Source organism: Gastrolobium bilobum, unplaced genomic scaffold (assembly GCF_033153095.1).
Source record: "Gastrolobium bilobum isolate Gb01-03AN ecotype WA unplaced genomic scaffold, APGP_CSIRO_Gbil_v1 utg21709, whole genome shotgun sequence".
Classification (NCBI taxonomy): Eukaryota; Viridiplantae; Streptophyta; class Magnoliopsida; order Fabales; family Fabaceae; genus Gastrolobium; species Gastrolobium bilobum.
The window spans coordinates 4,016-24,755 of record NW_026898833.1 but is presented as its reverse complement, the minus strand read 5'-3'; the positions used below and the strand labels follow the sequence as shown (position 1 = coordinate 24,755).

General features: G+C 35.1%; 2 protein-coding genes and 1 pseudogene across 5 annotated transcripts; 2 read left to right on the top strand and 1 right to left on the bottom strand.

The window, feature by feature from the left end:
• The first annotated feature begins 362 nt into the window (after positions 1-362).
• LOC133284553 (uncharacterized) lies at positions 363-8,632 on the top strand. 3 transcript variants are annotated; one of them, XM_061481593.1, is made up of 6 exons: positions 363-520; positions 7,220-7,401; positions 7,578-7,735; positions 7,982-8,126; positions 8,306-8,342; positions 8,449-8,632. In XM_061481593.1, exons 2-4 carry the CDS (start codon positions 7,239-7,241, stop codon positions 8,087-8,089), a joined length of 429 nt encoding a protein of 142 aa, XP_061337577.1. In that variant the 5' UTR covers positions 363-520; positions 7,220-7,238; the 3' UTR covers positions 8,090-8,126; positions 8,306-8,342; positions 8,449-8,632. The 3 variants fall into 3 exon arrangements, with proteins under 3 accessions (XP_061337577.1, XP_061337574.1, XP_061337576.1); XM_061481590.1 differs by having other exon boundaries at positions 7,215-7,401; XM_061481592.1 differs by lacking the exons at positions 8,306-8,342; positions 8,449-8,632 and having other exon boundaries at positions 7,215-7,401; positions 7,982-8,239.
• A 2,758-nt stretch (positions 8,633-11,390) lies between these two features.
• Positions 11,391-15,432, top strand: LOC133284580 (probable amino acid permease 7). Of its 2 annotated transcripts, none has more exons than XM_061481632.1 (8): positions 11,391-11,627; positions 11,746-11,982; positions 12,847-12,940; positions 13,115-13,329; positions 13,477-13,610; positions 13,720-13,947; positions 14,342-14,791; positions 14,998-15,432. In XM_061481632.1, the coding sequence occupies exons 1-7, from the start codon at positions 11,555-11,557 to the stop codon at positions 14,741-14,743; spliced, it is 1,383 nt and encodes a 460-aa protein (XP_061337616.1). In that variant the 5' UTR covers positions 11,391-11,554; the 3' UTR covers positions 14,744-14,791; positions 14,998-15,432. The 2 variants fall into 2 exon arrangements, with proteins under 2 accessions (XP_061337616.1, XP_061337615.1); XM_061481631.1 differs by having other exon boundaries at positions 14,957-15,432.
• Positions 15,433-16,287: 855 nt separating this feature from the next.
• LOC133284599 (nuclear transcription factor Y subunit A-1-like) lies at positions 16,288-18,545 on the bottom strand (annotated as a pseudogene).
• Positions 18,546-20,740: the final 2,195 nt, after the last annotated feature.

The following is a 20,740-nucleotide window of genomic DNA, read 5'->3' as shown; positions in this document are numbered from 1 at the left end:
AGAGATATATTAATCATGTGAGTTACATTCCTCCTGTTGCAGAAAAGATCGAATTTCTGCAAGATAAATATTTTGTGGGACAACTTTTTTTATATAAAAAATAACAAAAATGAATAGGCACAAAACTCAATGTATATGCAGGAAAATCCTTCCCTATGGTGTAACATTATATGTACATTTCCCATTAACCATTAATAAAAAAATTAAGAAAATAAAATTTAATAGATATACAATTTATTATATACGTGCTAGTTTGGGCTTTACATTTCAATCCATTTTCTTTAGTTGGGTTCAACTTATGGTTGATGGGTCGGGTTAAAAGGTATTTTTTTTAAAAAAGAAAAAGAAAAAGAAAAGGAATGAGCAAGGTTTCTAGTTGGGTAGCTTCAGCAGCCGCAGGAGTGCAGTTGCAGAACCTCCTTCTCCGACGCTGCGTATTGTCATTTACCGTAGCGGTTATCTTCTTCTGTGTCAGTTTTAGCCAACTCACTGTGACTTACAACCCGCTTTCTCTTCAAGGGTTTGTCGCTCTCTTTCTCTCTCTCTCTCTCTCTTTCCGTCTCTTATATCTCTATCTATAAACATTGCCAAACCTGGGTTTCAGAGATAGATTATAGATCAAACATATCACAACCTCCTATTAGTGCATTTTTTTTTGGTTTATCAAATTATTATATGTTCCCCAAGATCCATTATTGCTTGTCCTCATGTTGTCCATGTGCAATTATATCATGAATTGTTGGTCTGCTTGCTTCAATGGTGTGCACGGATATATATAAATTCATTACCTTCTGCTTTTGAATCACGCTAGAGTAGCTGAACCAGGCTTTACTAGTTGGGGGAGTTTACTTCTTGGAGTAATTTAACTCTTCTATGTGTTGTCCGCTACTTCTTACTACTTTTTCTGTTCTTGCTAAATGGATATCTGTAATAATTACGACTAGTTTGTGTAATTACTGTATAGTAGATAAACTGAACCTTATCTTCTGGTTTAGCATGTTTTTTCTCACCTTCTAGAGGAAAATTTATTTGGGATATTTTGCGTGATTAATTCTTGGTATACTGGACAATTTAGTATGGTGCATTGCATTGCATTGCCAGTTTTCTGGAAAGGTTATTACTATAATCCTATATAGCCATATGGGCTACAATGCTACGTTGTTTTATGTTCTCCTGCACTCAAAATTCCTGTAGTAGAGTTTCAGATTGTAGATCGTTATGCTATTTTTTCTTTTGGTAACCCTTCACTTTCTGTAGAGATCATAGTTTTTGTTTTAAGCAAACTTAAGCATAATTTATAAGCCAAAAGCATCTTATTTCTTGTCCAATTTCCGTCAGTTTTGTATTATGTGGTTCAGTTTTCACTTTTTAAGATCAACAGGGAAACTGTTGAAAGTTTGTTATTATTGTTTCACAGAAAACTGTCCTTTTCTAGGATTTTTAGTTTTGACCTTTATGCCTCTCTTCTTTTTCAACTATAAGAAAAAAAATCTGATCTGCTTTCATGGGCCTCTCAGAAAATTTTCAATTTCCAAATAAATCAGTTAGATACACTTAATATTTTACCAGTCCTATTTCCTTCTAGGCCTAATTATGTGTGAATTTTTTTCTCCTTGAATTTAGTAAGATTATATCATGTACCAAAGTTAGTGAAAAGTGTAGTCTCCTGTTTATATACCAATCAAAACTCAAAATCCCCTAGTTTTACTATAGTGGTCAATGGTGTGTCATCCAAATTGTACTTTTTTCAATTTTAGTATAGGGAAGAGAGAACCTAGTTAGTGCCTAGTTATGACATGGTTAGAATCACATGACTGAGTGCTACAAGATGAATGTCTTGGGCGCTTGTTGACGTATATATTGCTGTTTAGAGATATGTAGTACTTTCTTTGATGCGTGTAAGAATCATTTTTGTGATGAGAATCATGTTTCAAGAGCCTTGCTGCTCACTTGCAGCTTGGTGTGGGAATTTGTGATGAGAATAAACTACTGGCAGTGGAATCTGTTTGTGATATTTTCACTGCCAGAATTTTATCAAATTGGATAACAACATTAGGCTGATTCATAACCACTATATATATTCCAATGTAGAGCTGTCAAAAAGGCCCCAAGCCCGTGGGCCACCCCTTTAACCCTCATTTTCAGCCCTCACGGTTTTTAGCCCTCATATAGTAGGGTTATTTTTCAGCCCTTGTTCTTTTTGGGTTACAGAAGGGTCAACCGCGGGCCAGCCCCTTTACCAAAACCTAATTTCTCTTTGTCGTCGTTCTTCTTCTCCACGAGCTATTTTTTCTTTTTCTTTTTCTTCTCATAGTTCTTCTTCTTCACAAAGGTTGTTTGACTCGTTCTTCTTCTCTTCTGATTTCTTCTTCCTTCAACTAGTTCTTCTTCTTCTTTACAGGTATAGCTGACTTTCCTTTCTTCTTCATTTATCATAAATTTTAGGCATTAAATACATTAGTTCTACACAAATATTGGGTATTTGTGTAGAACTAATATGGTTTTATTTGGAGTAGCTGTTATCTGTAGCGTAGTCATTTTTTTTTGGTTTTATTTGGATCCAGATGCAATACTCTTATAGAATTATTGCTGGTTTTTGTTAAAGAAACTTGAAATTTTGTCAGTGGAATTTTTATTTGCTTGTGTTTTCAGATAACAGCTATAGTAATTTTCGTGTCAGAAAAATCAACTATGCTGCTTTTGATGCTGAATGTCAGTTATGCTTATTTTTTCTTCTTCGTGTCAATTTTGAGTTCTGTTCAATGATTACCATTCCATCATGCTTGTGGATTTATATTTAATTGGGCAGAAGCTTGGATTTTGTATATGACATGCTGTACCCGGAGAGAACAATGGGTTGGTCTCTGTTTTTCTTATCAATTTCATTCTTAACTTTGTTTACTAGGTTGTGATAAAACAAAGTGAAGAACAGTATCTTTCACATTGTCATGTGTATTAGGATTTAATTTTTCTCCTCCATTCTTTATCAAAAAATTAAAATTAAAATTGCTCTACTAGAAGCTGATGAGCTCTCAGTGCTGATGTTTGTTTAATTAAAATTAATTTTTCTGCCTTTCAACTTCCTTCTGAAGGCTTACTGCAGCCTCCTCATAACCATGGTTCATCATCTGCATACAAATTAAAAGTGCCTGCATAAGAGGCTACTCATTTTTTTGCCATACCAAATGATCTAAAATGAAGTATTAAAATATCACTTCTACAGCCAGTCATAAAATAAAAGAATATAACAATAGAAGACAAATCTAAATGTACAAAACTTACCATCACTAGTCAGCAGATCATGTGTTATTGGGTGCCCAGATTGTCCCAAGCAAATTAGCTATAATTCAAATAGGTTAGGTTTTAGAAATTGTTCAGCATTAAGCTTCAATAGATTGAACCAAATTAAAAGATTTGAAGGATCAATGTTGAACTTATCAAAATTACAGGGTTCGGGGTAATGTCTCAAGAATCATAGCACATGAAGAAATACATTACATCATATTCATGCTGACTCCAAAGTAGGCAGTGGAGGAGGTTAGGCTCTATTTGAGTGGGTGCTGCACTTTGAAAAGTTATGCTAAAGATGCTTGCACTTTTATTATTGGCCAGACCCATTTGTCTACGCTTACTTATTTATTATAAAAAAACATGCTTTTGATTAAGCATTTGAGTTTTTGGAGTATGCATTTAGTTCTACTCCTAACGAGGGGGGAAATCTTAGTTTTTGGTGTTACTATATGATCAACAATTGTGAAGGATTGATTACCATTAAGGTAGAAACTAATTTATTGCAATTGTGAAGAAATACTAATTTATTGATTAATGACTCATTGTCTTTATACCTATTGTGTGTCTGTTTTATGCCCGTGTGTAAATTTCAGGTTTGTTTTGCTTGCTCATAAATTGCTTCACTTCTAAGTGAAAGCTAGTAATGATACTTGTAGAATTTCCATTGTCATGCCAGTAGTGAAAGCTTTTCTATTCATCAATAAGCTAGAATACATGCTTTGTTTGTGGTCGATTCTCAGTACATTAGTTCTTGGATTAAAGCCATAGTTGTTAGTAGCAGTTAGCGGCCGGTAGCGGCCGACCCCGAAAATGGTATAGCGGTGTAGCGGGTAGCGGTATTGCCGCTACGGTGAAGTATTAATTCCACATATATTATACTAACAGTCAAGAAACGAGGCAATACCACTTTTAGTATTAATGTTCAAACATAAGAAGTCACACAAAATCAAACACATAATTCCACAATCAATGTCAAATACAAGGAACATAAAGGAAGGATCCAAAATTAAACACAAATGAACAATAAAATTGTCAAATAGTCAAGTACAAGAAGTGAACTAATAAAGAAAATCATCATCATCTACGGATTCTCCATCAAATTCCAACATGGTAGCGGTGTAGCGGGTAGTGGTATTGCTGCTATGCTACGCCGCTACCTTCCGCTACGGCCAATGTCGCGTAGCGTCGCGGTTTGTAGAGGCCGACAGCCGCTACCCGTTACGGTAGCGGTTTAGCGGCGCTACGGGCCGCTATTGACAACCTAGATTAAAGCTAATTTTAGAATGATTTGCTTCTTCTTCCTAGCCCTGAAGCAGAATCCACTCACAGTGCCATAAACTTACCTGCACTCATAAATTCGTTTTATGATCTGCACATCATCAAGGCCATCACCCATACAAATTTGCCTCCCTAAGTATCTCAAACCCACCATAAAATTTCCGCTGCAACAGCCTCAAATAAAAAAAAAAATCATGAAATATAAAGAAATAGTAAAATTAACCATCACGTGCCATTACCGTTGTAGCAGGATATACCATGGGCTTTCTGATCCAGTAGAATACAGAAAAAGCATCATTTTAACTAGAAAAAAAAAAAAGATAAAGGAAAAGAACCCTTTGGATAGAAAGATGTTTCTTTCTCTTGAAATCACCGGCTTCTTAAATATTCTGGTTTTTTGTCTAAGAATAGCAATATTGCTTTTCAAATTGTATAATATTCTCATGAATTTGGCCACAAATTCTGCAGAGATATTTACAATATTTATTTATTGATTGATTGCTTTTAGCACTCATTAATGTTATATGATGATAAGTGTTAACCCATGTCAAGAGTGTGGCATTTCCCTAATATCTTCTTTACTTCAGTTATGGATGACGAAGTTGAATCTGAAACTCCAATTACTTCAGTTTTACAATTGATGTAAATGGCCCTTAAAAAACTAATTATTTCTCATTTTCATTTATGTATGGTAAAAGTGCATATGATTACTGGTTAGGGACAAGTGCACCAACGAATTTTTTTCTGTCAAGTTCATTGAGAGAGGCAACCAATTGCTAAATGTTCATTGGATGTACACTTTTTGATTTACAGTATATATAATTGCTTAATCTAAAATATAAGATTTTTGGCCTGCGGGCTGGCCCTAACCCGTTGGGTTATGTGATTTTTTGGCCCGTGCAGACTGTTTAATATGCGGGCTTTTTAGCCCTGGCCCGCGTGGGCTAGGGCCTAACGGACCGGGGTGGCCTGTTTTAACAGCTCTATTCCAATGTATTTTTAAATCTAAACTATGAAGTTAGAGGTTGGCCAAGAGCATGTACTGATCAGAAACAAAATTTAATAAGTAATCAAATCAGCTGTGCTGCCTTAATCCATGGTTGGTTCAGCATATTGCCCACTTCAATCAGCCTGGCTATCTGAACCCGCTAGGTTCTCAAGCTTCTGACTTCCATCTTGTCATGGTAGGGGTAAGGGATGATGATGAGACCTTGGGATGTACTACCCCAAAAGCTAGCTTAAAGGGTGGGAGTGTCCAAAGCCTTATAAACCCACATTAGTTGCCCATACAACCAATGTGGGACTCCAAGTCCCATACCTTGCAAATGGAACCCCAACATTCCACCACGCTTCCCTAGTGCGTGCCCTCACGCACAACTCCACGTGATGGATGCTCTGATACCATTTGATGAGACCTTGGGATGCACTACCCCAAAAGCTAGCTCAAAGGGTGGGAGTGTCTAAAGCCTTATAAACCCCACATTAGTTACCCATACAACCAATGTGGGACTCCAAGTCCCATACCTTGCAAATGGAACCCCAACAGATGATAACTGGGTAGACCAATGAGATTAACAGCAGGGGTGGTTATTGCATTATAAAGCCTTTTTGTTAAAATTTTAGAAGTCAAGTCTGTGCACTAATTCCTGGGAATATGTGTTCAATTTTTTGGGAACATATATTTACATAGAATTCTGTTCTATAAATTAAAGAAAGAAACAATTTTTTAAGATCAATTAGAAAAAATTAAATACCCCAATAGAGCGGATGTACCTACTTGATATTTCTTCAGAAAGAAACCAAAACAGCCTCATCTAGTTGAAAGATAATTTCATATATTCTGAGGAGGACCTAATCTACAATTTTGGTTGACAAAATTATCAAAACCACTGTAAGTGAAACTTATGTATGTATAATATTAATATATTCCAAACACATCGTGTAAAAGTAATATGCTGGTCATGCCCCAAACTAATCTATTCGCATCTGTTTGCTTGTTCTTTTACCTAATTATAATCCTAGCCTTGGTTGTATCTTAGAGCTTTTGTTTCCTGTGATAAATCTGCAAAGCTATGCAGATAGCATCATACGTAAACATGATAATCATTTACATGTTACTTCTGTATTTTTATCAACAAAAATATGTTAGTAAAGAGTGCACCTCTTGCTTTTCATTTTCCTTGCTGTCTGCCTCTCAGTTAATAGTGCCCATGCTTCACTAATTTTTACTTCTTCTTTTTTTGTAATTTAGTGGGCTGGCCCTACCCTACATGGGCTTTTGGGCTTTTTGCTTTGTTGCCTTTTTGGTCCTGACCATATGGGCTAGGGTTGAGTAGTTTGGACTGGCCCATACTCTGACTGTAAACCCAACCCAATTCCGACATGTGTGGGTGCAAAGAACAGGAGAAGTGGCCTCTGCTATTAGGGGTTTTCAGTTTGAGAGTTGCACTTTTTTTCCTTTTCGTTTCTTCCCACTCACCAGCACCACCTCCAAAACAATATGATTTTTCAGTTGCTACTTGATCATACTCGATCTCAATGATACATCACTCGCAAAATCCAGTTATGTATGAAAATATTTTATTTGATTTTGACAACATTGGTTGCGTGGGAATCAGCTTGTTTTCTGCTTTCTTACTTTGTAGATCAGTCTGATTGGTATCACAATTATGTTTTTGTCAAGAACATTTGGACGAACACTCTTTGCTGCTGCTGCCAGATCAAAAACTTATGCCACTGCAGCTGCTGGTGGTGTCAAGGAAGGTCAAAACCCCCTTCAGGAGTTCTTTGAGGCAGACAGGAGCCCTGATGATGACAAACCTGTTGTCTATGGTATGCATTCTGTACCTCTTATTTTTATTTGGATTTGGATGAAAATTTTCACTTATTTTCATTATAGACACATTTGTTCAGCACAACAAAAAATTCAGATTTTCTCCATTGAGCTTTGAAAGTCATGCCACTTTTGTTCTAGTAATGGCTTTGTTTCTTTATTTGACCTTTGTTAGGTAGGAGTTGGAAAGCCACGGAATTGCGTCTAAAATCTTGGGATGACCTTCATAAGTTGTGGTATGTATTGTTAAAGGAGAAAAACATGTTGATGACTCAACGTCAGATGCTTAATGCACAGAACCTGCGTTTTCCTAACCCAGAGCGTATCCCCAAGGTATTACTTCACTTCTTTGCACTTGTTCTGATTTACATGTATGTTGCTCTGGTTACCCTTAGTTATCTGGATGTTTGGTATACAACAACACTGGTAGTGCTTCGATCTTCTTTTTCTGAACAATGCCTGGTAGAGAACTGATTAGAGAAAATTGAATGTCGAATATTAAACTCTGATGGGGAAGGGGGAAAAAAAACCATACATGTTTATAAATAATTTTTTGTCGATTTATTTATGTGAAATCAGGTGAGAAAGTCGATGTGCCGCATCAAGCATGTACTTACTGAGAGAGCAATTGAAGAACCAGATCCCAGGAGGTCTGCAGAGATGAAGAGAATGATAAATGCTCTTTGATGACTTAAAATGGATCTATTCCTGAGGGCGTTATTGGGTATGTAGTTAGAATAGGAAATCTACTTTCATGGATGTAACGTTGCTGACTTGAAACATTTTGTCCAAAAACATTGTTTACTAAGAGTTTTGCCTGTTGATGGATTCTTGCATCGTTTTGTTTGTCTTGAGAGTCATTATCAGCGGAAAGAAATCTAATCAAGCATTTATTTTTCCCAGCGCTCTAGTTACTTGATAAAGAGGACCAAATTAAAAGGTGCATCTCATTTTCAACCATCTTTTGTTTTTCCCATATTAACCAAGTACAAAGTAGTTTCCATACCAAACTTTTTGCTGTCCTAATTTTTGTTTCCCACTTTCAGATGTACCAAGCAAACAGACGTTATGTTGTTAGAAGTTATGCGACATAAAAAGGAAGAAATGTTTGGTGTACCGTGTCTTTTATTCTTAAGTATCATTGATTTAATACATGGGTGTAGAAGTTGGAAATTATCAAAGAAAGGACGCGACCAATAATATCCTATGAAAGTTGGAAAAGCCGTTGAACTTGAGAATGCTATATATATAAGATTTATTATTCTTACACCGGTGTAAGTTGATCCTATCCTCTATATATATATATATATATATATATATATATATATATATATATATATATATATATATATTTTGAAATACGAATGCTATATATATTTTTTGAGAATGCTATATTTTCACATATTTTGGGAGTTAAATTCCTCCAATGGGAAATGCTTGCCTTTTTAAAGGGTAGTTATTTTAATTAAAATTATTATTTTATTTAATATTTATATTAAAAAAATATCTAATTTTCTTTTAACATAATTTTTGTTTCTCTAAGTATAAAATATAGTAGTTTTAATTAAAATGACAATTTTATTTTCTTTAAAAGGATGAACACTAATTCCATATAAAAATTACTAGGGAATTAAGATTATTTATTTACTTTTTGCATAAAGGAATTAAGCGACCACGTTACCAGCTCTGCCTTTCGTGTTTTTTAGACGGCTTGAATTTTTTAAAGAGGAATTTTAAGAGATAATGAAATTTGGAGAGAGAAAAATTAGAAATCAACATTAAAGAAACGGGTAAAATTTAAAGAAAGATGGCACTGAGTAAAAGATAAAAAGTCAAATTAATTTTAAATATAAAATGCTTTTAAATGGATTGATTGGATATCCCCATTCGTAAAAAATAATTAACAAATGAATTAGATATTTATTTATTAAATGTGTCATGGAAAAAGTAGATTTTTTTTTCTTTTTTAACGAATTATAACTAGATTAACCAGAACGAATTCGTGTATTATACCAATTATTAAATTTAAAAAAATAAATTAAAAGAAAAAATAGTCAAAGCTAGAAAAGAAAATAAAACAACTAGAATAAAAGAGAATAGAAAGTGTTTACCACCCTCACCAAAAAAAAAAGTGTTTACCAAAAAAAATTAAAAGGACAATAGAAAGCAAACAAAAAACTCTAGTCATGTTTTTTAAAAATGAACAGAAAGAGAAATAAAATAAACCGTTTCCATTAAAAAAACCATAACGTGTAGCACAGGTTACAGGTGGGTGATTGCTGGTCGTTGATGTAAAGTTAACTCTATTCAACGGTTAAAAGATGGGGGGAAATTTTGGGACTTCAGGCCCATGTGGGTATTTTATTTAGGAAGTGATATTTGAATAAAATTTTGTTTTTTATGTCTCTTGTCTCCTCTCTTCTTAATAATTATATAGTTTTAATTGACCGAATAAATAATGAACTGGGACCACTGAATTTATTGTCTCAAACGTGGTGCACTGATTTCCATAACTTGATGCATCTAAAAGTTAAAAAGGCTCCAAACCTCTGCAGATATTTAATGTGGAAAGAGCCATGTGTTTTCATTTCCACTATTTTAGTCAAAACAGGTGTAGCAGCTTGATTGAGTATATGTGGAAACAAAATCAGGACCGCTAAATCTTACAACAACCTTAGAAGTTAGAGCTCAGTTGCATAATTACGTGGTCCTACTTACGGGTTTTCCTGTAGTATATATGTACAACTAATTAGAGCGTTCAGTTACGTCTTGCGCATATTTGGAACAGTTTTAATGAAGTATGCCTCAATTTTGTTACTAAATAGTAATTTTCTTTTTTCTGCAGAATGCGCAGCTGATAAGTGCATTTATACGAGGGTAATTTTTTTTTTACGTTATATAAAAAAAATATTATCTTTTATACTCACAATTTTTAAATGGATCGTACAATTTTTTAATTTTTTTTTATCTTCAACTTTTTTCTCTCTTCCATTTATTATTTGAATAAGAAATAATATTTTTTTTATGCAACTTAAAGAAAAGTATTACGTTATCATGTTAAAGTAATCTCCAAGTAAAAGTTCTCCTGTTCTCTTTTTATTTTACTCTATCTTGTAGTTGACTGAAATTTCTAGATTCTTATTATGCACCCAGAATCAGGTTATTATTTTACTACTTATGGGATTAATATATCTTGTACTCAAAGTGGTACATAGATGTGTCTCATAAAAGGTGAAGTATGTTGATATAAGGGTATCCATAGTAGCAATGGTAGAGACTAATGTACTAGTGGAACTTCTCATGTATGTACTCAAATGAGGAGTGTGTGTGTGACAGCATATGAGAGGAGTGAGGAAGAAGAAGATCCCCTCTCCATGTGTGAGAGGGGTATTTAGAGAAAAAAGTCCTCTCTTGCATGGGGGCTTGAGCTGGACAGCCCACGATCAAGCTGGCCCTGTCAATGTACAGGGGCAACAGTGCAGGAAAAGGGAGATGTTCCAGTGGAGAGCCTCTCTGACTTGCCATGGCTGCCCTCTAGAATGTTCTAGACCGTGAGCTTTGAGAGGTTGGGCCCATCTGGTGGACCTAATGTAAGTTGTATCCAGAACATATCTTATACGGCAAGAAATAATTTTATCTCACATAAATTTAAAACTATATAGAATTTATGTGAAAAAAAAAAGATCTCATATTTTTTATATAAAAAATAAAAGAGATAAATTATTCTAGCAATTATTTTTTTCTGTCTATCTTTGTTTATCACTTTAAAAAGACTGTTAGATTAGAATTTTAACTAATATTAATTTTTCTCTATCTTGAGATTATGATAATTCGATGTTTTAAAGTGGTAGACGCAGAAAAAGATGATAGGTATTACTTATTAAAATTATAGAAATCATTCGTTAGGTTGGATAATCATTTTTTTGCTGTCTTTCTCCGCATTTGACTCGTGTACTTCATGCTCTCCGTTTCCATCCAGAACCCCATCCTTGTCTTATGTCCCACGCTTAAACTTTTCTTTGTTGGGTGTCACTACTTTTCTCCTTTCTCAATATATTGAAGCAAATTTATGGTTTTAATTTAAGAAAACTCTGGTGCCTAATTTCCATTGTGTGTGTCTCAGGAATTGATAAGAGTAAGAATTATTGAATCATGGGAATGGCAGCTGCGTCAAGTGACGACACCCCACTGTTACTCACCCAATCTCATTCTGTCAAAAGAACAGGTTTGTGCTATCATCTTAAGTGTATTAATTTTGTTTGTTTGTTTCTTAAAAATGAATCATCTTACTCTGTTGATCATGTTTAACATATGTGATGTGATGAATATTGTTTGTACAATAGGGACGGTATGGACAGCAATAGCACACATAGTGACGGGGGTGATAGGATCGGGAGTGCTTTCACTGCCATGGAGCATTGCACAGCTTGGGTGGCTTGCTGGTCCACTCTCCATCCTTCTCATTGCTTCCACCACTCTCTTCTCTTCTCTTCTTCTTTCAGACACCTATCGCTTTCCCGATCCACAATTTGGAACTCACACCAGTGCCTCCTACCTTGATGTTACCAATTTGCATTTAGGTACCTCCCCCCCCCTTTTCATTTCAATTCCTTTGCTTTTCCATTACCATTTTGTCTATGAGAAAAGTATTTCTCCCAAAGATAAAATTATCTCCGAGCGTTATAAAATTAAAAAATTATAACGATAAAAGACTAATATAACCCTGTAATATATTAAAATTATTCCACCCAAAACGACATAGTTTTAGATTTACCGGAGTTAACTTATCTCCAATCCTTTACCCTTTGTACATACCTGCAAGCTATCTGTTTTAGAAAAAAAAAAATCTGTATTTGTTGGTTTGCTGAAAAACGGTTTCTTTTATTTATTCTTTATTCTTATATTTATTGTATATATTTGTTTCTCAATTTGTTCAAGTGATTTGTGATCTTACAAGATAATGCAAAGTATATTATCCACTTGAATCCTATTTGTTATTGTTTTTTGTTGCTGAATGTGAGGAACTTATTTTTTAAATAATCAAAGTTCTAGATTCAGATTCAGGGCTTGGGATCTTTTTAAACAAACATTGAAAAACTCAACTTGGGAATGAAGAGAGAGAGAGAGAGAGAGAGAGAGGTGGGGGATGAAATGAGTGAACAGGAACGAACAGAAAGAAAAAGAATTGGACTATCTCAATCTAAATTTTCATTTGCATAGAATAAGATTAGGAAATTAAAGGAAAGAGTTTTATGTTTAATTAGGGAAATGTCATTGCATTAAGCTTAATACTATGTTAATGTGTGTTTATTATTTGGCAATATTTCATCTAGTGATTTTTTATATCATTTTTTAGTCAAATATCGTACCACATTTGGAACGGCATAATAATATGTTTGTATAGGCAAGGTTGCTTGTGTAAGATCCTCATTGGGTGGTTACAGGAGTAAGGAATGGACGTCTCTGTGGCCTTCTTGTGAATATAAGCTTATATGGTTTTGGAATTGCCTTCATCATTACAACAGCTATCAGCTTAAGGTGTGTCATTGACACTTGTGTTCTTTCCCTCCATTTATCTATGGATGCTACCAGTTGCAAAACAAGACTTTTTCACTTGTATTCCACTAGGAAAACATGAGTCTATCCCCAGAATCTCATTAAACCAATGTTGCTAATATTTATTTGAACTGCTATTTGTATTTGTGGCTGCAGCTCAATCCAAAAATCAATTTGTTACCACAATAAAGGGGGTGAAGCAGCATGTGAATTTACAGATGTATATTATATGCTGCTTTTTGGGGTTGTCCAAATTGTTCTCTCACAGATACCCAACTTCCATGACATCAAATGGCTGTCAGTTGTCGCTGCAATTATGTCCTTTACTTATTCTTTCATTGGAATGGGGCTTTCCATATTGCAAGCCGTAGGTAAGCATCAATACCTGATTATCGGAGTCTTTCCTTAGTCTCAGCATGGCTGGCTTGTGATGGACAGTTGCTTGAAAATATATATTGGACCAGTTATTAGTTGTGACCCGATACGTTTATATAATTTTCTGATAATCATTTGCTCAGAAAAAGGACATGCTGAGGGTAGCATTGAAGGAATCAGTACCTCCACTGGAACTGAAAAGTTATGGCTGGTTGCTCAAGCGCTTGGTGACATATCATTCTCCTATCCATTCTCGACAATTCTTATGGAAATACAGGTATCTACCCTGTATCTCAAATAAACAGAATGCAACTTTGCCACAGCCCCTGGGGGAAAGTTTTAGTAATTATACAGCAGGCTGATATAACTTACCTCAATTCTTTAAGGATACTTTGAAGTCGCCTCCACCAGAAAACCAAACCATGAAGAAGGCCTCAATAATATCAGTCACTGTCACAACGTTCTTCTACTTTGGTTGTGGATGTGCTGGATACGCTGCCTTTGGTAGTGATACACCAGGAAATATTTTAACAGGGTTTGGATCCTCCAAGTTTTATTGGCTTGTAAACTTTGCTAACGCTTGTATAGTGGTTCACCTGGTTGGAGCATATCAGGTATACCACCGTCAAAATTTATTATAGTGCTACCGTTTTATATCTCTTCGATTCTTATGTTTGATTTAATTGTGGAATTTCTTAGCACAGATTGGACTTTTGCATTATTCACCCTTCAAGTTCAATGTGCTTTTGGATGAGGGGATGTGTTAGAAAAATTTAATATAAAATTATCAACGTGACCCTTACTTAATAGCTTGAGCTTTTAGATAAGATATTTGTTTATCATTCTATATTCTCCATCACTTTTCTTAGAGTAGCGTGTTATGAAATCATCATAGCCTACACGTTTTGCCAGTTCTGCCTAAATGGCAACGTATCTGCTGTCCACTGTTATCTACTATCATAGAATGCATGTTCATTTAACTTAGTCATCTACCTTATTTTGGTGCAGGTGTTTAGCCAGCCACTTTTTGCCACTGTTGAGAATTGGTTCCGTTTTAAATTCCCAAACAGTGAATTTGTGAATAACACTTATATCTTGAAACATGCATTGCTGCCTGCTTTTGAACTAAATTTTCTCAGCCTGTCTTTCCGAACGGCTTATGTTGTGTCAACCACTGTGATTGCAATAATCTTTCCCTACTTCAATCAGATTCTGGGAATTTTGGGTAGCATAATCTTTTGGCCATTAACCATATATTTTCCAGTGGAAATATACTTGAGTAAGTCCAGTACTCAAGCGTGGACGGCTAAGTGGGTCATTCTTCGGACTCTCAACATTTTTGGCTTTGTGTTTGGATTGTTCACTCTCATTGGATGCATTCAAGGAATAGTAACTGAAAAAATTAGCTGACAAGCTTTAAGACTTCTCCAGGAATTGGAGCCGAGGAATTAGATTTAGGTAATACCCTTCCCCGTCTTTCTCTCTTTGAAAACCCATATTAATTATGCAGATTCTCTCATGTTTACATTAGCATAATGGTTCAGTAATTAGTCATATTTTGATATAGAAAAACATAAAGGATTTTGCCAGGAGCATTGATGAATACAAGCATTTTCTATTCAGGTATTCCAATATTGTATTTGTAAGACGTGATTCACTTGCAGAAGCACAACAGCATAGACCGTGTTGTAAATTGTTGTCATGGAAGCAGAGTGTTGTGCAGGTCAGATTTTTGAAGTTGGAGCTACACCGTCAATTCCAACTTGACAAAACTCACTTTTGGCAGCCCCATAGACCTGAAGGTGTCCTCTACCTTGAATAAATGAACTCAACACTTCCACTTCCACTTCCACAATGTTGTACGAACAAATTGAAAGTAAACTGTTCAATTCCTTGGAAATATCTCAGCTCTATCTGATTTTTTGTTTGAAGTCTTATTAATACGAAAATTCTTTTTATGTTCTTATTTCTTCCTCCTCCATGACCCTAATTCGATGATAGGACGACATAATTTATTAGTACGTAAATCTAAAGGTGTGGATTCTTGCTGAGGAGAAAAATTCTTCCTCCGCGTGTATATAAGAACCTCTAATTTTTCTGTGGGATCATTAGTATATATCAGAGTCTGATTTTCTGAGCAATTTTGTATAATATTAGGGTGGAAATGGCTCGGTATGACAGCATAATAGATTGAAATGATTAGTGTCACCGCTTTTTATATTTTATATAGTAACGAACTACAAAGGTTTGTCATTAGCAACATTTCTAAACAAGTTTCATTGCTGTCGTTACTATTTTCGCACCATGTAGTGAAACAAAACTAAAAGAGAAAGATCAATAAAAAAAAAAGAACGGGTAATAATGAAAAGGTGGCCGTGCCCGACTTTGAAATTGATACCGGCTTTCTACAGGTACCATAAGTGGGTATCTAACATAATTGATGATGTTCTTGAATGGTCTCCAAGGTTGGCCTTCTCTTGGATAATGGAGAAGCAAACATCCACGTTAATTTTCCTATATAATAGTTACTAAGCTATGTCACTACTATAACCTCTCTGCATTTCCATTCAAAGCATAAAACGAAACGGAGGAATTTCAATAACCAAAAAATAAAAACTTTCTTGTTTTGATTTAAAACTGCACCCGCTGTTTAACCAATGAATAATAATCATGCTGCGAATCTCTCCAATGATGTCTCATATATTTAACATTGATAACCGGTTAGCTACATAAAATAAAGCAGTCAAACGACAGTTAGTGGATCAAGGGTTTGTTTTGACAAGTCTTCTGATCTGAACACCCATCTCGGCTTGGCTTCGCTAACAACTATCTCTGATTCTCTGTACAAAAATGGAAAATTCAAAAAAAAAATAAAAAAAAATTGAGAAAAGAATGAAGAGTTGGTTGACTTCAACGAAAGTCACATGGCCCAATCAATATTTTCTCCATATCATTAACACCAGAGCCAAGAATGATTTGCCAGCTTGGCATGCAATTTGCCAAAATGTTCAGAGATACTCACACCACTATTTCACTTGAATACAAACCAACCTCACCATCATCCCCATGCAGTGTAGGTTTACTGAATAGCAAGCCGTCTCTGTGATGTGTGCTCAGAAGAGATGCTTCCTCGTTGCTGACCTGAACAGTCCCCTTCCTCCAGTCTTTCACCGGAGTGCAAACAATAAGTTGAAGACGATTGCAAACTATTATAGTTATGGTAGGAGCCACTACCATTTGCATACTTGCATTCTTCAAACCTCTCTCTTGCATCTTGTTGCACATTTGGAGAATTCCAGGTCTCAGCAGAGTCAGAGGGTAAAGGTTCGTACCCAGATGAACTAATTGACTGTGATGATGGCACTGAACCAGTATCCATATCCTTTTCCTTGTTCAAATGGTTTCGAGCTTCAGCTTCAGTTTTCTTTGCGAAACGTCCTCCGCTACCCCTTGCTCTTCTCATAGCATGCTGATGCCGAGATTCATGGATATATGGCTGTGCAGAATAGATGTTAGCATAGCCCAGAAGAGGATCCAGATTTGCACGTACGAAATGTTAAGCATTAGTACTATTCTAGAATCAAACAAGCATTAAACATTTTAGGTTAAGGAGCAATTTCCCTAAACTCTTCTATTGATTTAAAAATGCTCAGAGATCCAGAGGTTACTAGGTTTCCAATTATCTTACTCTTTCTTTGATTGTATCCTTGGTAGATAACCTTTGCACATAAGTTAAAGTTCCTCCATGTCAAATGAAAAACTTTTAGCTCGGCAAAAAGTTAATTGGTTGAAGAACAGTGTAATAAAAAAATAAAAAATAAATAAGGGAAATATCTCAAACCTGAAATGTGGTGAGATATTAATTTTCAAAATATATAAAGCAGCACTTAACTATAGTACTAAAGAGTAACAAACATGTATACAGAAGCATTAGCTTGTGCTCATTTCTACCTTTCTGACTTTGATTGACTTCTTTTCAAGCTCAGCTTTAGCACGAGCCTGTCTTCGTCTCAGAATTCCTTGGTATTGTTTGGCATTCACATAAACAGGCTCTTGTGCCATCTCAAGGGGCAAAGCCATTCTCGCATGAGGCATTCCTATAAAAGGAGCATATCCCTACTAGTGAAAACATCATATGGTTATTTATCTCAATGATATCCCAATATCACCCCCGTTAGTAACAGGACAATAGACAAGATAGCATGAAACAAATTTACCATATGACAAGACTGATTGATGAGATAGCATATTATGCAACAACTACAATTCTTACCAGACTGATTGATGAGAAATGCAAATCAGTGAGTGTGACAAACTACATACGTAGAAATCTTTGATGCATGAACACTGGCTAGTCTACATACCAATGGCTGGTGTGCATACGCTGCCATCATGAACCCATAATATGGATCTTGATAGGGATTTGAAGCACATGCCTGCAGTAAAAAATAAAAATAAAAATAAAAATAAAATAAAATAGAAGAGTACTAGGAATCCCATCCATTCCAAAAGCATGCAAGATGCAACTATGAGTTTTCTAATAATTGAATTTTTATCATAGATACGCAAGAATCAGCAAAAATCAGAGTCATAAAACCATGATCTTTGCACCTTGTCGTTATGCTAAAAAATTATAAAAGAAAAAAAAAGGCAAAGTCTTACAATTGAATGACCAGCAAGTTCCAGCTCTGGAGTCTGAGTAAGGCATTCATCCCGCAAAGAAGTTGCAGATGAAAAAGCATGCTGCATCCTTTGGTGCTCTAGTCCGTAATTTCCTATCAAGAAAAGAACATTGTATTTTGGTATCCCCATAAGCTTGTAAGACTTGGACTGATGAAAAAAATTACATCAACATAATTTGAGGCTTCAAAATATAAGCAAACGTTTTCTTTATTATTTCAATGTTTGAATTTTTCTTTACAATATAGTCTAAAGCACCTGATTGATTAGGAGCAGTAGGTTGTGATTCTTTAGTGGTGTCATCATCTTCCTCATTCAATCCATTATTTGACAAAGATTGGCTTTCACTGGATTCCGAATCACCATTAGGGCATTCAAGTGAGGATGAATTGGATGCATTTGCCCCCAACATTGCTTGAGAGACAGGATTGTACCCAATACCACGCCACCAGGGTTCAGAATAAACACCGCAAGGTGTAAAGGAATGCTTCTCAGACCTCAGTTAATTTGCAGTTTCAGATTTGGATTGCATATTTTATCTTCTGATCCCTACATTGGATATACAAATTTTATTCCTTAAGCCAAAACAAAGGAAAGAGAAACAAAAGCGGATAAAGACAGTGAGTGAATGAATTCCTTTACAATAAGAAACCGTCTAATAGCATTAAAAGAACGGATAAATAAGGTATTTCTGAAACAAAATCATATGATTAACTGAAAGCTATTCCCTTAAATGTCTCAGAAACATTGATGTGCAACCTTCTAGAGGTAAAACGTTACCATTTCGATATCAAGAACAATTTAGAGCAAAGTATAATGACCCTAACTGGTAAATCTTAGTTAGAGATTTAATTTAAGGATTTAAATGCCATAATTAGATTCAGTGAGCGATTTCGAGTATTTTGACTGTAATCATGACTATGTTATGAACAGTGCGTTCTGCCGGAGAATTTACAGTTTTGTGAATTAACCGGTAGAGCTTAAAATGAGCAAAATAATTTTAGGAACATAATTTGAAAATTCTGATGACAAATATGAGTTCAGAACGAAAAATTGTATAGTCTGGCACTTTCCGTGAAAATCTCGTGAATAGTGTTCTACCGGGTATTTTGTACTGCTGTTTAAGCAACCGGTAGAGTCCAGAAATAAATAATTGATGAAATAAGAATAAGAAAGTCCAATATATGCCAAGCAAGTCAATATAGGCCCAAGAAAATGATAAGTTTATAAGTTTTAAGTTTCGTAAGTAAAGGAAGTACAATTAGTGATGCACAGTGCATTTCGTCAAAAACGGTGCAAAAACCATACTGTGAATTATGAATATTGTTACTTAGGAAATAAAAATTAATTTAAATGACTTTAGAAAAATAAAAATATATCTGTAGCTTTAAGTTAAGTTCCGGGTCAATTAAGTAAAAATACGCGATAGAAAAACAACCGGGTAAAAGGGCCACATGTGCTTAAAAGCTTAAGTGACTCAAATGAGCACTATTCAAAATCAGCTCTCTCTCCTCTCTTCCTCAAAGAAGCCGAGCTGCACTTGGTGAAAAGGGGGGGTAGGGTTTGGTTCTTCATTTCTTTGATTCTCACTCCAAAGTTAACCAAATCACAAGTCCCACTACTTGAAATCGATGGGAAACCACCCAATGAGTCCATCCCACCCATTTATTTGAGCTATCATTGGTTGTGTGAGGAGATATTTCCTTCCCCAAATTCGTGTACTATTCATCAAGAGGGCAAAATGAAGTTTTTGATGGAGATTCTCTTGGTGTAGGTCTTCTAGGCTTTGGGTAGTTGATTTGAGGTAACAAACCTCTATTTCCATGATGTTGTTTTGATTATTTAAGTTATAAAATTGTGTATATGCCTTGGGTGGAAAAGCATGATGTGTTAAAATATGTATTGATGAGGAATAATTGATATTTTGATGTATAAAATGAAAATAAGCATTTGTATGTATGTAAAAAAATTAGAAAAAAATCCTATGATTTCCTCTACATGTTCGGCCATCATAGGTAAAGAGTAGGATGTTGTGCACAATTTTATCTTAAGTATTAGGAAGGTTTAATGTGTAGGAATTAAGTGGAAATTTGATAAATTAGTGAGAATGCCAAAGTGGGAACAATTATATGAAATATGCCCTTAGGTTTAGGCCTTGTGGGGCTTTGGAGGGACTTTATGCTCCAAAAATTAAGTTGGAACCTTATGAAAACATGTATTTGTTTGTGTAAGTTACATGTAAGTGAAGAAAAAGAACCTTTGCCTATGTCCTTGTAGTGTTCGACCTATAGGGTAGTTAGGGATATATTTTGTACATTTTATTTTAAATAAAATGTGTTGTAATAAATTGTATAAAGGTGATGAGTTTTGAAGAAAAATAGCACGATTTATGTTGAAAATTCCTAAGGGAATGGTTGATTAAATTAAAGAACACCAACGGTTATAATGAGGTCTAGACTTGTGTATTGGCATAGGATTGGCAAAAATGCAAAGAAAGGAAAATAAGCGATAAAATGTATGCTTATGAAATAATTATGGTATTGCATCATTTTATTGATGCAGTGTAAATTATTCTCTAGGTGTGCCTAGGGATTGAGAAGGATCGGAAATCTCTTGAAGCGATAAAAGTAACTTGTTCCACAAGTAAGCGTATTGGTAAAGCTTCAAGAGGTAAGCTCTATGTTTAAGGAGTCTTTTCCTGCTTGAGTGCTCCACCATGGTTAGTGA

Bases quoted from the DNA above. Each gene is read 5' to 3' on its own strand.
- LOC133284553 (XM_061481593.1), top strand. From the start codon at position 7,239: ATGTTTTTGTCAAGAACATTTGGACGAACACTCTTTGCTGCTGCTGCC. The intron at 7,402-7,577 runs GTATGCATTCTG...GACCTTTGTTAG, and splicing joins TGACAAACCTGTTGTCTATG to GTAGGAGTTGGAAAGCCACG. The intron at 7,736-7,981 runs GTATTACTTCAC...ATGTGAAATCAG, and splicing joins ACCCAGAGCGTATCCCCAAG to GTGAGAAAGTCGATGTGCCG.
- LOC133284580 (XM_061481632.1), top strand. From the start codon at position 11,555: ATGGGAATGGCAGCTGCGTCAAGTGACGACACCCCACTGTTACTCACC. The intron at 11,983-12,846 runs GTACCTCCCCCC...GGGTGGTTACAG, and splicing joins TGTTACCAATTTGCATTTAG to GAGTAAGGAATGGACGTCTC. The intron at 13,611-13,719 runs GTATCTACCCTG...CAATTCTTTAAG, and splicing joins CAATTCTTATGGAAATACAG to GATACTTTGAAGTCGCCTCC.